Below are 14682 nucleotides of genomic sequence, written 5' to 3'. Positions count from 1 at the left end.
CCTTCCCCCATCTCTGTCTCCTCCCCATCTCTCTCCCCCTCCCCCATTCCTGTCCCCTCCCCCATCTCTGCCTCCCTCACCATCTCTCTCCCTCCATCTCTGTGCCTCCTCCCCCATCTCTGTCCCCTCTCCCACATCTCTCTTTCCCCATCTCTGTCCCCCTATCCCCTCTCCCCCCTCTCTGTCCCTTTGTCATCTCTGTCCTCCCCACCTCTGCCCCCTCCCCAATCTCTGTCCCCTTCCCATCTCTCTCCCCTCCCCATCTCTGCCTCCCTCCCCCATCTGTCCCCCCACCCCATCTCTGCCTCCCTCCCCATTTCTGTCCCCTTGTCATTCCTGTCCCCCCCCCCCACCCCCAGCTGGAGCCCTGTATCCATAGCAACAGTTGCTGCTGTGGAAGCTGGCGCCTGCTCCCTCATCCCGCGGGGAGGTATTTTTGGCACTGCGGAGAGATTTTATTTTATCTTTGGTGTTGACTTTTACTCTTTGAGTGAGCGCCACGCAGACAGAGCTGGGGCCGTGTTCAGGGAGGTCTGAGGGCTGCCCGTGGCTGTGTAGACAGGGTCTGGGACAGCACATCTATGGGTGCACAGGCTAGACAGGGGCTCTGGGAGGTGACTCTGGAGGAGCCTGGAGTTCACGGTGCTGATCAGCCTCAGGGCTGAGCTCGTGGCCGTAAGAAGAGATCACTGGGAGCTCTGACTTCCTTTTTGGCACAAGCCATAGGGCAGACCCTTTGGGGACCTCACGTGGTGAGTTCCCATGCTTTGTCCAGGGCCCTTTGTACAGATAAGGCCACCAGGGCCACCAGGGTCATCCTGGTGTTTCCTTCTGAGCCGTCTTCCTGCCCCTGCCAGGCCCACATGAATGGCATGATGTCTGGAGTCTGTGTCTTCCTTATCACGTGGGCCCTCTTATTTCTTGGGGGGGGTCAGGGCTGCCCCCACTCACCCTGGTCCTGGTGGCTGGGGAGCACAGGTGACCTCTGCATTTGGCACCCCTCGCTGAGGCACCACCAGTGGGACATCCAGGAGACTCTGGGGCGTCGTCCTGCCTGCCTAGCCCCTGCATACCTGGGTGTGGTGGCTAGGGGGGTGGATTCCCGTGTGTCCTTGACCAGAACACCAGGAGCATGGGGGTGGCAGGCCTGGGGAGGGGCAGGTCTGTGCTTGAGGAGTGCTGAGGATGGCCTGTGGTGGAGTTGGTGTCCTCAGGGAGGGGAGGCCCTGGGGAGCAGGCCCAGCGGGGCGTGCAGCAGCTGCTAGCCCCTCAGAAGCTTGAGATGCCCTTTCCCAGGCAGGGTCGAGGCAGGCTGCTGGGTATGCTGAGCCGCTCCCTGACCCTCCATCTCTTCATCTGCCCAGTGTGGGTGAGGGCAGCTTGCCCTGGGGCCAGGTCTGGGGTGTCCAGATCAGAGGCAAGGCCGGCAGAGCTGGAAGCTTACTGAGACCCAGTAGGGTTATTTCTGCCTTGTCATCATGGAAACCCCAAACGGGCCAGGAAGAGCACCACCGTCCAGCCTCCTCAGTCTCACTATCATTGGCTGTGCTTCGTAGGTTAGTCTTCTTCCCAGACGCTCAGTCTTGCTTGAACACCCAAGTGCAGGCTGGAGGGTGGATGGGACCTTGGCTGCCACCCCACAGGGCTTTGTCTGCCGTCACTCGGCACACAGTAGGTGCTGTCCACGTGTGTCCTTGAGCCAGAGCCCAGCAGGAGGAGGCGTTCAGGGCTTGTGGGTTTTACAGAACTAGGAATTGTGCTCCAGGGAGGCCAGCTCTGAAGCCATCTAGGGAACAGACATGGGAGGGGGCGCTTGGGGAAGTCTGCACATGGTGCCCTCCCCTCGGGGAGGAAAGTAGCCCAGCACAGGGATGTGGCCGCCTAGCATCATCGTGATCACAGAGAATCGGGATGCGGGGAAGAGGAAGCAGAGCTCCCACGCTTGCCTCCTGAAGGCGGCCCTTCTCATTCATCCTTTGGTCTGCACGTGGGAGTTTTGTTAAATCCCAGCCTGGCCCAGCCTTGGTGCTTTTCACCAGCCCAGCCCGGCTCCCCGCTTCCCGCTTTCCACTCCCCGCTCCCCGCGGTCTGCCACTGGCTTCTCCATCCCTCTGGCTAGTTCTTAGGCTATAAATAGCCACGCAGTGAAGAATTGCGGCCACACGCCCAGCCCAGGCATCGAGGTTTTGGACGACTTCCCTGCGGGGGCGAGGGTGAGAGTCCCTGCTGAGTGCCTCGGCCTTCCGGGCACGTGGGGCTCTTATAACACCGTCTTTGCAGCCTCCCAAGCCACGGGTCGAAAGCAGTAGAGGAAATGGGTTTTTGTGGAGGAGAGCACCGGTGCTGTCACGGGCGGCCTGCTGTGCCCATGTCCTGTGTGTGCACCGACCTCCACACCCCTGTAGTCGGGTGCTCAGAGGCGCGGGGATCTGTGGATTGTGACATTTTGGGGGAGGCACAGCTCAGTGGGGAGAGAGCTGTGCCTGACCCAGGGAACAAAACCAGCTTCAGGCTGTGTAGCTTTGGGTGGGCACTGCCTCTCCGGTTAGGGGAGCGTGGTGGGAGCTCTGGGGCTGCCACTGCCCAGGGCCTGATGCAGGACGCCTCCCCCGGGCTGCTTCTTGGATCCAGGATGCACGCCATATACCGCAATGACGGTGACCCCAGAACAGGAGGCTGTGAGCACAGCGCAGCCTCAGGAAGGAAGCCAATGGCCTGTGGGTACAGGTCACATGCAGCCTGAACCCCAGCCCCGACCTGGGGAGTCTCGGGTGCCCACGGCACAGGGGGCCTACCTGTGTCCACATGGACAAAGGACATTCAAGGACGCCAATGAACGAGGCTGGCACTTTTCTCAGTGCCAGTGCAGGGAGGTGGCTGTGCCACGTCGGGGGAGTGGGGCCCTGACCTGCGAATCGGATGGGCAGGCCCTGTGGGGCGTGGCTGACTGGCTCTCAGGGAGTGGATCCCCACCTTTCCTCGTTAATAAGCACCAGTACTGCTAGGTTTTGATGCCACTGCCTGTGGATCTGGGGATGGCCATGGGGTGTGTGGGAGGCTCAGGGGTGAGCAAGGTGGGCTGGGGCTGGGGAGGCCAGGGCCGTAGGCTGCTAGGGCCTGTGCTGGGGACTAGGAATGCTGCGCACGGTGGAGCATCTGCTGTGGTTGGCCCGTGAGCAAACCCTGCTTTGTGCAGAGCTGCCCTGTGGATGGTGAGCGGGAGGGTGTGCTTCGGGAGCTCACCCCACTGTGTGTGCCCGAACCCTGGGTCCCCGCAAGTCTCCCAGCCTGGAGCATGTGCACTCTGCTCTAAGACTGGTTGGCTGTCTGCTGCGGCACCACCACGGTCCCAGGATCTCATGGGTCGGGTCTCAGGGCCACAGCCCTGGGCAGCCCCACAGCAAGTGTGGGGAGGCAGGCCCTACTCTTGGGCAGGGCCAGAGGGCTCTGGGATGCCGAGGGGGGGTATGGAGGCACTTTTCCATCGTTGGCTCATTTGCTTCCTTGCTCTTCTGCTTGCTCTGCTTGTTGGCGGTGGCGCTGCCCGGGCCCTGGAGCAGCTACAAGATGGAGGGATTTCGTTCCCTTTCTTCCTGGACTGCTCTGGGTTTTGGCAAAGGCAGCCCGGGAAATGAGGAGGTTAGCCATAGGTAGCATAGTGATCCTGTTGGTGTTGGTGGGGTCGCAGTGCGAGAGGGTGCCCCCCAGCAGGGCTGTGTCCAGAGAGGCTGTCCCTACCCTCATCAGTCTGCTGGACAGAGGCCTGCTTATCCCTGGCTGTGCCGTTTCAGCCAGGCCCTCCTAACTCTGACCCCCAGGACTCGGCACTCAGGCCCCCATAGTAGCCTGTAGCCAAGGAACTGGAAGCAGCGGGAGCGGTTGGCTGCGGCTGCGGCCAACCTGCCAGTGGTGAGCCGCTCTGCTCTCTGTGAACTGGACAGCATCAGGGTGGAGACTTGAGGGCAGAGGTCTTGCCCAAGGATACCTTTCTGGGCCTGGCTAGGGCTGTTGGTAAATGTTTGCCTGAAGTGACATCTCCCTACCCGCCAGGGTGTGAGCGTCAAGGAGGGACTTCCTGACCTCTGCTCAGGGTGTCAGACCTCCAGTTTTTACAACTGGCAGTCAGGGTTGTTCCCACCTGTTGGAGACGGGAGCAGAGAGTCCCCTGGGGTGCCAGGTGTGGCACCCAGGTGACTGGGGACGTGGCTTGACCATTACCTGGGGAGTGAGCCCACCGCAGGAGGGGAGCCCACTGAGCACTGGCTCCCTGTTGGATTTGGAATTCCATTTTGATTTTGGGAGGGACACGTGTTATCTTCCCAAAGGTCATCAGGGCGATGGGATGGTTGTGCTTCTTTGTGGCCATACCCAGGACACCTGGGCTGTAGGGAAGATGGCCAAGGGGGGCCAGGATGGAGGATGGTGCACAGTAGGATGGTGGCCAAAAGCTTATTTCACCTGCCATTTTATTTTACTTGATGTCACTGGGAATTTGTAAGTTTTGGTCATTATTTCACTGCATCCTTGTGTATGTACACAGTGGGACATGGAACAGCTGAGGTGTGGCGTGACGAATTCATCCTGTAGCTGCATGTACCATTATTAGGGCTGTGAATTTGTCTTCAGGAAGTTTGTCGTGCATTTCCCTGTAAGTTTTATTGGTTCCGCCAGGGATAATGATACATCCTTGACATATCCCACACCCTGGGCATGTAAGGGTCTTAGAACACTCAACTCGGTCTTCCCACCCCTGCCTCCTGCCTGCTTTTTGTAATGTTGCTGCTAAGATTTCCTTTATGTGTTTGATTTTTATTTATTTATTCGTTCATTTATTTATTTATTTTTTTAAAAGATTTTATTTATTTGAGAGAGAGAGAGTGAGACAGCATAAGAGGGGAGGTCAGAGGGAGAAACAGACTCCTCATGGAGCTGAGAGCCTGATGTGGGACTCGATCCCAGGACTCCGGGATCATGACCTGAGTCAAAGGCAGTTGCTTAACCAACTGAGCCACCCAGGTGCCCCTGATTTTTATTTTTATTTTGCTGTGATGTACCTAGTGTGGTTTGTTTTTTTGTATTTAATTTGCTCGTGGCTTATAGCACTGCTTGAATGTATGTCTGGAGGTCTTTCTTCAATTTTGGAATACTTTGGAGTATTGTTTTATGCATTGCTTCTGTCTCATCTTTATGCCCTCTTCTCCTGGAATCCTGTTTACCTGTAGGTTGGAACTCTTCGCTGTGTTGTATGAGCTTTCTATCCTCTTTCCTGTATTTTCCACATGTTTGTGCTTCCGTGTTCCAGTCTACCTATGTTCTATGGTCTTATCTTCCAGTTTGCTGATCCCATATTCAGCTGTGTCTTTTTGCTGCTAAGCTTATATATTGGGTTCCCTATTTAATTTCTTAGTTCTAGATTTCTTTTGGTTCTTATTTCATGGATTTTAGTTCTGGTGAATTTTGGTTATCTATCTTCCTTCTTTACCAAATTTTAATTTTTTATGGTTTTAAATGTTATAATTCCAGTTAACATGCAGTGTTATATTAATTTCAGGTGTACAATATAGTGATTCAGTGCTTCCATACAACACCCATTGCTCATCACAGCAAGTGCCATCCTTCATCCCCATCACCTGTTTTCCCCACCTCCCACCCAACTCCTGTCTGGTACCAGCAGTCTGTTCTCTATAATTAAGAGTCTGTTTCGTGATTTCTCTCTCTCTCTCTCTCTCTCTCTCTCTCGGCTATCTGTCTTCCTGACTCCACTAATCACAGAAGTGTTAATGTCTATCTGATACCTACAATATTTGGACCCTTTGGGGTTTTGTTGCTATTGTTTTTTTTTTCCCCTGTTGATTTTCTGTCATTTGGTCTCAGCTCCTAGTTGGCCTGGCCATTTTTGACTGGTGTATTTAAAGCTTATGGAGATATTTGAAATTGTGGATGATTTTGTTTTCCTCTAGAGAAGATTTACTTTTGTTCCCAGTGGATACTGCAGCAAATAGGGGTAGGTCATGTTAATCCTGTCTGGAATTGAGCACAGCCTTCATGAGCAGTGCTCTGTTCTGTTTTATCCATTCCCCCTAGCTTCTGAGCCTCTGGAGAAAGTAGACTGCCTGTCAGACTTCGGATGCTCTGCCCCATGGCTCGGCTCCTGGTCTGCAGCCTGGTGCATACAGGAGGGCAGTGCCGTCCTCTAGGGATGGAATGTGAGCTACGTGTGTAATGCGTGCAGTAATGGGCACATTGAATATGTAAAACGAGCAGGTGGAATTATCTTAATAATGTTGTTCTTTTGTTCAGTACATCCAAAATACTTTTTTTCATGGAAAATATAAGAATATTAATGAGGTTTAAATAATTATAAAAAAATGACTATGTCTTAGAAAGCTGGTGTATAGGTATCTTACACTTAGATGACCTCTGTGTTTCGATGAGCTGCTCATCAAACCCTCACAGCCACATATGGCTTATGGCTATTGTCCTGGGCTGAATGTGGGGACTCCTGTCTCTCCATTGGAGTCACACCCAGAGCTGGCGACTCATTTCAGGTGTGTGTCCAGTGAGCACCTACTGTCTTGTCTTGATTCTGGCACTAAGGCTCTTGCTGTCAACTTGGGAGGAACCAAGGAGTCTGTGCACACCTGTGGGGCCTTTCCTCACCCCAGACTTCCCTCAGCCTCTGTGGATCACACACACTGGGTCTGTCTGGCAGGGTGCCCCCCACCCCCTGCCCCGCCCCCTGGGGCACTGCCCAGCCTGGAGGGACACCCCCACCCCTGCCCCGCCCCCTGGGGGCACTGCCCAGCCTGGAGGGACACCCACCTCCTGCCCTGCCCCCTGGGGCAACACCCAGCCTGGAGGAACGCTATAGATGTTCCGGCTTGGGAGCATGTCCACTGAGCAGACACTGGCCTGAGGCCGTTGGTGTCTGAAGCCCCTGCTTCCTGGCCTCTGGGGCCATCTTAGGTCTGTTGGAGGAATCACCCAGGCTAGAAAGAGGAGTGAGGTCCAACCCGCTTCTTTCTAGGGGAGGGCTTTAGAGGGTGTGGCCAGATGCTGCCTTCCGCACTAGGAGGTGTCAGGCCCCCCACCCATGCTGTGGGTTCCTGGGGTTAGAGGCGTGCCGTGCAGAGGGTCTGCTTTCTGGGGAGGGTCCACAACTTTCAGCAGGTTGTTGCAATGACCTTACGCTTCATTGCTACTCTGGTGTCCCGCAGCCCTTGCACCCTGTGCACCCTGTGCAGGCGGATGGGCTCTGGCCCAGCAGGCCTTGAGGTGGAGTAGTATCAAGTGTCCTGCCCCCCCACCCCCATCCCCACAGGTATGTCCTTGGTGGGGGTGTTCATCTCGGTTGATTGTGACCATGGTGTGTCCACATCTGTCATGAGGTGTCCCTGCGGGGAAGCAGCCCAGGGTGGGGCTGGCCCTTCCTAAAAACCAGACATGCAATGTGGTCAGTGCAGGTCCTGGCTGCTGCTGGGCCTCAGGTTACCTCTGTCTAAGGCTGACTGTCCCCTCAGGCAGAGGGAGGGGCTGCCTGACAGTGGGCAGGGGTGGACCACTCAGGGCCAGTCCGGCCCAGGGGAGAAGTCACACTAGGCCCCAGTGAGGATCTGGGGTGGGGCCACTATGGGCAGGGTGACACAGCCCACGGTGTGTCCGTGGAACTGGCGGAGGCTGTCCTAGGGCTGCCAGCTGGCCTGGCAGGACTGCCCTTTGACATGGCTATAAGTGGCTCCCCGCCCCCTCTGCCCACCGACCTGAGCCCGAGGCCGCGGCCTTCATCTTGCCAGTTAGGGTTCCCCCCTGCTGATGGCTGGTGACGGGGCAGGGCTCTCTTGGCTTGTAGGAAGTTCAGTTCCACCTGCTGTCTGTCCGTGCGGTCAGCTGGGCGCCGTGTCCTGTATGGTAACTCAGTCCAGAAGCGTGGCCCTCAGAGCCCACGACCATGGGAAACGAAGAACCCGAAATTCGGCTGCATCATTTTAGGGAGGCGATGTGAGGGCGGGTCATCAGGAAGACTCTCGGGAGCGCTGCGGTACCTCAGATCTGTGGGGGTGGGAGCGTCAACCCACGCCTCTGCTGAAGGCACTTTTATCCACGTGTTTGCAAAAGGGCCATGGAGCTGTTCCAGAATGTTCCCAAAATGCTGGCAGGGATGGCCTTTATGTTCCCTAAACTTGTGGGGACAGTTTGGGTCTCTGCCCGCTCTGAGGGCACCCCTGTTTTCCTAGCCCCTGGGGAGTAGGGAGCACCTGGCCAGCTGGTGGCACTGCCCATCCGGGAGGGACGGGGGCCCTTATCCGAGCTGCATAAGGATGCATCCTCGATGCTTGGGGTCCTCGAGAGAGGTGACCCGGCTGAGGAACCCCTCCCGCTGTGTCTGCGTGTCCGCCCCCGGGGGCGGGGGCGGGGGTGTTCTTGTTAACAGCGATGCCTTTATTATAATCAGGAACTGGGAGAAACCTACAGACTTCATTGTTTAGGCTGAGGTCGAGGAGGGTTCTTGTGTTTAGAAAAGTGAGTTTATTTTTAAAACCTCTGCCAGCATGAGAAGGAGCAGGTCACAGCGGGAAGAGTGTGTGCGGTGGGGGGTGGAGCTCAGCTCCGGGAGGGTCAGGACGGCCCCACCAAGCTGCGCTCCCCACCAGGCAGGGCCCAGCGTCTGCCTGTGGTCCCCGCGGTCTGGGTGGCCTCTGACCCTGTGCCGACGGAAACCACAGCGGCCTGCGTGGCTGTGGCTATCTACTCACCTGAGTTTCTCCTGGCCTTGGGGACCTGTCCCTTCACCCTGGTTTTCAGACAGTGACTGTATGTACATGCCACCCCCCCCCCCCAATCAGTCCTTCCTGCGCACCCATAGCCTCAGTGACCATCTGGTGACTGAGTGAGGCATATGCCGGTGCCCTCTCTATGCGGTCACCACCCCAGGGATGCCCCAGACCTCACACCATCTCCCTGCCTCTGCTGGGGAACACAGCAGCCCAGACGCGGAGTCTGCCACGCGGCCTCCAGGTGTGGGAGAGGCCCTCACACAGGGGGGCTAGGGATTACAGAGACCCTCCTCCTGGGTCAGCATCCCTGGAGCCCCCGCTGCTGGGCCAATGCCCTAACATGGGGCAGCTCTCAACAGCGGCCCTGGAGGCTTTCTTTCGTTTTGATTTATAACCAGATGGGCTGGAGAGAGGGCACATGCCAGTTAGTGGCCCCAGGACTCTGGCTTTGCTGATTCTGGGCACCGTCTTCTGGCCGCCCACGTCCCCTCTCTGTCCTGTGTGTGGATCCCGCCTTCACCTTCACCTGCCTGAGTGCAGGGTCACCGGGCAGCTCTGCTCCTCATAGGCCTGGTTGGGCTTTGCCTGGCTGAGGAGGGGACTTCCCCTGTTGCCTCTGTGTGGGCAGAGCTGCTGACCCCTGGGCTGTGTGGGAGAGGCTGGTCAGACCCGGGCTGTGACTGCCTGGCTCCCTGCCCTGCTCAGAGGTGGCCGTCCCCGACCAGCGCAGCCCTTGCCCTGCAGGAGAGGAGACAGCATCTCCCCAGAAGGTTTCTCTGTTAGCTGACTGGCTCCCACTACTCTGGGGCACCTGGTGGGTGGGAAGCTGGTGTGCACGACCTCTCCTCCGTGTCTAGTGGGGGGAACTGGACCCCACCCGTGCAGGAACAGCCTGACGCCCGCGGGACTGGGGCTTCCCTCCTGCCCTGGTCCATGAACTTGCGGCCTCCTAGCGCTTCGGTTAGGACTTGATCCCACAAACAGTGGCTCTCCCGCCGTGGAGTTGCTGGTCTGATGGGGCTGACCGGCCCTCAGCACACAGTGACCAGGACCGGGGCCAGCTCTGTGAGGGGCACCGGGCAGCACTCTGAGGACATGCCAGCTGACCTTTTAAATTATCAAGTAGCGTGTCACACAGTTAAAAATAGCTAGGTGGCTTAGGATATAAATGCGGCCTGCTCCCTGCCGCCTCCCACGTCCAGGCCCAGCCCCCAGCCCGGTCGCCAGAGGCACCAACCTGGAAGTCTGACCACATTCCTGCTGAGTCTTTGGCATCCGAGGGCTGCCCTCCTCTCCCTCTCTGGGCTTGGGGCTTGTTGGTTATGTCGTTTAGAACACAGACTTCTTCTCTGAAAGTCCAGTGAAGTCTTTCCCTTCTGCTGAGGGATGCAGAAACTGCACGTGAAGCGTTCTGAGTGGGTGGGGGTGGGGGAGTGCCCCGTGCCCTCCCCTCTCCTCTCCCCCACGCGGCTGGGCCCTGCTGATAGCTTTGCCTGGGCCCCTTTCTCCTGGGTTGTGCTGGAATTTGAGGGCACGCTTGCGGTGACGGCTGGACTGGGGGTGCCCAGAAGGAAGCCTTGGTTGTCATGCGGGAGAGAATGGGCCGTGTGGTTCCATGTCGTGTGGCTGGTGTGGAAGTCACAGCAGGTGGGCATTTGGAGGACGCACTCCCAGTGCTTGCACCTCCGCCCCAGGGGTGAGCCTCCTCAGCCCCAGCCGCCTGCCCGCTCTGCTTTTCCTGGTGTTCGGTGCTGTTCTGGGCCATGCTGCTCTGAACCCCTGTGCCGTCCAGCAGGGGTTCCGGGAGGCCAGAGATTGGGCCTGGAGCAGGGGTGGACCCCACTGGCGCTCTCTTGCACGTCCAGCGGCCGTGTGTCCGAGGCCCTGGCCGCTCCCAGCCACCCAGCGTGTGGAACCAGCCTCCTCTTACTTCGACCTGCCGGTGGGCGTCACAAAACACTCCGGGCTGGAACTGGCATTTTCCTAGTGACTGAGGATGGCCAGCACCTTGTCACCCGCTTGTTGGCCGTGTCTTCATCTGACCTGTTCATGCCTCTTTTTTTTTTTTTTTTTAATGGGATTGTAGGAGTTCTGTGTTCTGGATGGAGTCCCTCGTCAGATACATTATTGAGAATAGTTTTTCCAGTCTGTGGCTTGACTCTTCTTAAATAAACCATAATTTTTGCTGAGTGGAGCATGTTTCCATGTCGGTGACTGGATTAAATGGTGTTTTTGTACCTAGTGTTTCACTCGATTATAGACCTGACTTTAAAACTGGAGCCTTAATTTGCAAGAGCACTTTCTTGATTGTTCTTTTTTTTTTTTTAAAGATTTTATTTAATTTTTTGACAGACTGTGAGAGAGGAAACACAAGCAGGGGGAGTGGGAGAGGGAGAAGCAGGCTTCTCGCTGAGCAGGGAGCCCGATGTGGGGCTCGATCCTAGGACCCTAGGATCATGACCAGAGTGGAAGGCAGAGGCTTAATGACCGAACCACCCAGGTGCCCCTTTGATTGATCCTTTTTAAGTAGAATCCTGCTCTTAGCTAATGTGTGTCAGCCTCCTCCATCCCCGTGAGCACATGAACTAGATTTTTTTGAAGTTGCCTCTGGCCCCGAATTCTGTGTTTTCCTGGGGTCAGCTGTGCTATGGTTCTCCTGGTATCTCCTTGCTCTGCCAGGCCCCTCTTGTGCAGCAAGAGGCTGACAAGGGTTTGTGGGGGCAGGGCTGGTGTGGGGCGCAGGTGAGGGGAGACGGCCACCCTGGAGCCCTCAGAGGTATGGTTCCCTGTGGGATGAGGCTGGAAACCACAGAGCTCATGGGTTTGTTCTGAGTACTGTGTGGTAAGAGCCCACTGGAGGGTGTCTGGAAGGACCACTCCAGGCTGCTGGCTGCGGCCGGACGGGCAGGGCTGGGTGGTGGCAGATGGGGGCGGGGGAGCGCTGGCAATGGGGGTCGAACGTGGTGAGGGTGTTGGTGGTCTTCCTCAGGGGCTGTGGCTGGAGCCCCACGTGGGTGGTACTGCGCAGGGACTCCCAGCACCCAGGTGGTGGTGTTGCTGTGTCCCGAGTGAACTTACGGTCAGGCTTGGCTGCAGACCCGGGAGGCATGTCTGCCGTGCCCTGCGACACTGCCGGGCCTGGGAGGGACCCTGGTCTGTCATCGGGTCCCCTGGTTTTCTGGTTCGCATCTGCTCTGGTCGTAAACATGTCCTCGAAGTTGCATGTGAGTTGGAATTGGACTGATGTCTCTCTTGTGGCAGCATCAGAGTGGGTGTGGAGGACGCGAGGCCATGGAGATGTGTTCTGGGAGGGGGCGTGTGCGTGCTGCCATGTGGGTTTTCGAGCTGTCTCTGGCTGCCAGAGATCTTTCTGCTGAGGTCCTGGTGCAGGGGCTCATGCGGGGTCGAGGGTGGGAGGCCGTGGCAGAGTGACTGCTGGATGCCTGGTCCCCTCCCTCCACCGCATCCTCACCTGCAGAGCCGCAGGGTGGGCTGGTGGGCTCCTGCCCGGGCCCTCCCACTATGGGGAGAGCGTCCACAGCAGCGGCGGCTGACCCTTGGCCCATGTGTCTCTCCAGGACCGGAAGCTCACCAAGCTGGAGAGGCAGCGGTTCAAAGAGGAGGCTGAGATGCTCAAGGGCCTGCAGCACCCCAACATTGTGCGCTTCTATGACTTCTGGGAGTCCAGCGCCAGGGGGAAGAGGTGCATCGTGCTGGTGACTGAGCTGATGACCTCGGGGACGCTGAAGACGTGAGCACGCCCCCACCCACTGGCCGGACCCCGGGGACGCGGGGCTTTCCGTCGGGCCAGGGCCGGTCTCAGGAGTGCCCTCGCCCCCCCCCAACCCCCGCAGGTATCTGAAGCGGTTCAAGGTGATGAAGCCCAAGGTGCTCCGCAGCTGGTGCCGGCAGATCCTGAAGGGGCTGCTGTTCCTGCACACCAGGACGCCCCCCATCATCCACCGGGACCTCAAGTGTGACAACATCTTCATCACGGGGCCCACCGGCTCCGTGAAGATCGGCGACTTGGGCCTGGCCACGCTCAAGAGGGCGTCCTTCGCCAAGAGTGTGATCGGTAAGCTGTGGCCCGGGGCGTTACCTGGGGGTCCCTGGCTGTGTGGGTCTGGGGCTGAGGCCGCTGGGGTCTGCAGGCCGCGGACACTCGGTGGGAAGGAGGCCTTGATGACAGAGGGACTCAGGGTTGGTGTCCAGTGAGGTGGAATGGGCAAGGAGTCTGGTGCCCCAGGCCCTGAGGCCCCCCTGCGGGGAGTCCCTGGGGGTTGTGGGGCCCAGAGTCAGCTTGGGGCCCTGGGGCCAAGGGATTTGGTGTGGGTGCCGGTTTGCTAGGCTTGTCTTTCTGTGTTTCTTGTCCTCCTCTGAGAAGCTCCTGTGGCCTTGATGGGTGTGGCCCTGTTCACAGCTGCTACGCTGTGGTCCCTGTACATGGTGGGCACTGGCTGGGGCCACTCCAGGGCCTTGCAGAGGGAGTGCTTGCAAGAGCTTCCAGGTGGCCCTTACTGGGGTTTGAAATGTCTGGGGAGCGCCAGCATGCTGCAGGGCCAGACTGCTCTGGGGCGTGGCTCCAGAAATCCTGATGGGATGGGCTGGGGTCTGGTGGGACCTGGAGAGGCTCCCCTGCCCTTTGAAGCCCTGTGTGGGAACACAGCAGGACAAGAGGGTGATCTCAGGGTTTTGCAAGCTCCTGGTTTTAATGCACATTTGGGGACAGAACTTGGACTATTTGTGGCAGATGGAACCACTGGGAATCTGGAAACTTCTCTGGCGCGGTTAGTGGATTTGGAATAAGACATCTGGGGCAGGGTGGCCGCTGGGGTGCCCTGTGGACAGGGCCCTCTGGCAGCTCTGGGAAGTTGAGTGCTGGGGTGGGGGCCAACCTAGGCCTCGGTTTGTCTCCCAGTGAGGTGGGTGGGGCTCCTGGATGGAGGAAGCACACCTCTGAGCAGCCGGCAGTTTCTCAGCAGGATCTGTAGGTCTGACCTTGGGGTAGGGTGCCTGGGGAAGCTCCCTGGGGCTTCTCTGGCTGGTGGAAGTCTGTCTTGGAACTGGGGTATCAGGGTATCAGACACATGCTGGGTGGTCTGATGGGGTGATGTGGCATTTCTAGTAGGTGCATTGGCCCCAAGCCCAGCACAGGGGCCCAGCTCTGGGGTGGGGGGCCCAGAAGCTCCAAACGCGCAGAGAAGGGGAGGCAATTAGCACGTCTCCCCGGGCCCTGGGCAGCGAAGGGCCAGCCACTGAGTGGGGGGCTTTTGGTCGGGTGGGGGGGTCTCCCAAGCCTGTAAATCAGGCTCCCCGCTCTGTGGGACAGTTGTTGCCAAGGACCTGCTTTTGGGTGCAGCTCTCGGCGGGGTTTGTGCCCGTGTTTGGGTTTGTACTTCAGATGTGGCCCATGTTGGACGTTGGGCAGTGGTGTCCGAGGACATCTCTCCCTGCTCTGGGGAGGCCCTGTGGCACCAGGCCTGAGGGCTTGTGTTGGCCAATGGGAAGGGAGGTACGGATTGGGTGTGAAGGTGTCATCGTCATAAGCACTATGGCCCCAGCCTCTTGATGGCGTGTGCACACACAACTGTGGGTTACCTGCCCCCTGTGGGGTTGGTTCCCGAGAGCCATCCACCTCCGATGGTGTCACTACGCTCTCCCTGTGTCTGCTGGCCAGGTCCTAGGCTGGTGCTGCCTGCAGGTGTTTGGGGCCATGGTGGTGGGAGCACTGGGAATGTGGGGCCAGGGGACCAGGGAGGTACCCTGGGCACACGTGTGTGGCTGTGTGAACACACGCATGTTCTTTCTAACACTCAGATTTAAGTGGCCACAGAGCGAGGAGAGAGAAAAAAGGGTGTGTCTGTGGCCTAAGCACATGTGAGCATCCCCACCCCGCTCAGAGCTGGCC

At 58.1% G+C, this 14682-nt stretch overlaps 1 protein-coding gene across 9 annotated transcripts in view; it reads left to right on the top strand.

Annotated features, from left to right (window-relative positions):
* The window catches only part of WNK2 (WNK lysine deficient protein kinase 2), a 113015-nt gene that overhangs the window by 19350 nt on the left and 78983 nt on the right, over positions 1–14682 (top strand). For all 9 annotated transcript variants that reach the window (XM_032866442.1, XM_032866446.1, XM_032866443.1 and 6 more), the window contains exons 3-4: positions 12353–12525; positions 12629–12849. In XM_032866442.1, coding sequence (XP_032722333.1) covers positions 12353–12525; positions 12629–12849 — 394 coding nt within the window. The remainder of the gene's footprint in view (positions 1–12352; positions 12526–12628; positions 12850–14682) is intronic.

This window comes from Lontra canadensis, unplaced genomic scaffold (assembly GCF_010015895.1).
Source record: "Lontra canadensis isolate GAN:19392208 unplaced genomic scaffold, GSC_riverotter_1.0 scaffold31, whole genome shotgun sequence".
Classification (NCBI taxonomy): Eukaryota; Metazoa; Chordata; class Mammalia; order Carnivora; family Mustelidae; genus Lontra; species Lontra canadensis.
The sequence above is the reverse complement of the archived record's forward strand: the minus strand, read 5'-3'. Positions and strand labels throughout refer to the sequence as shown.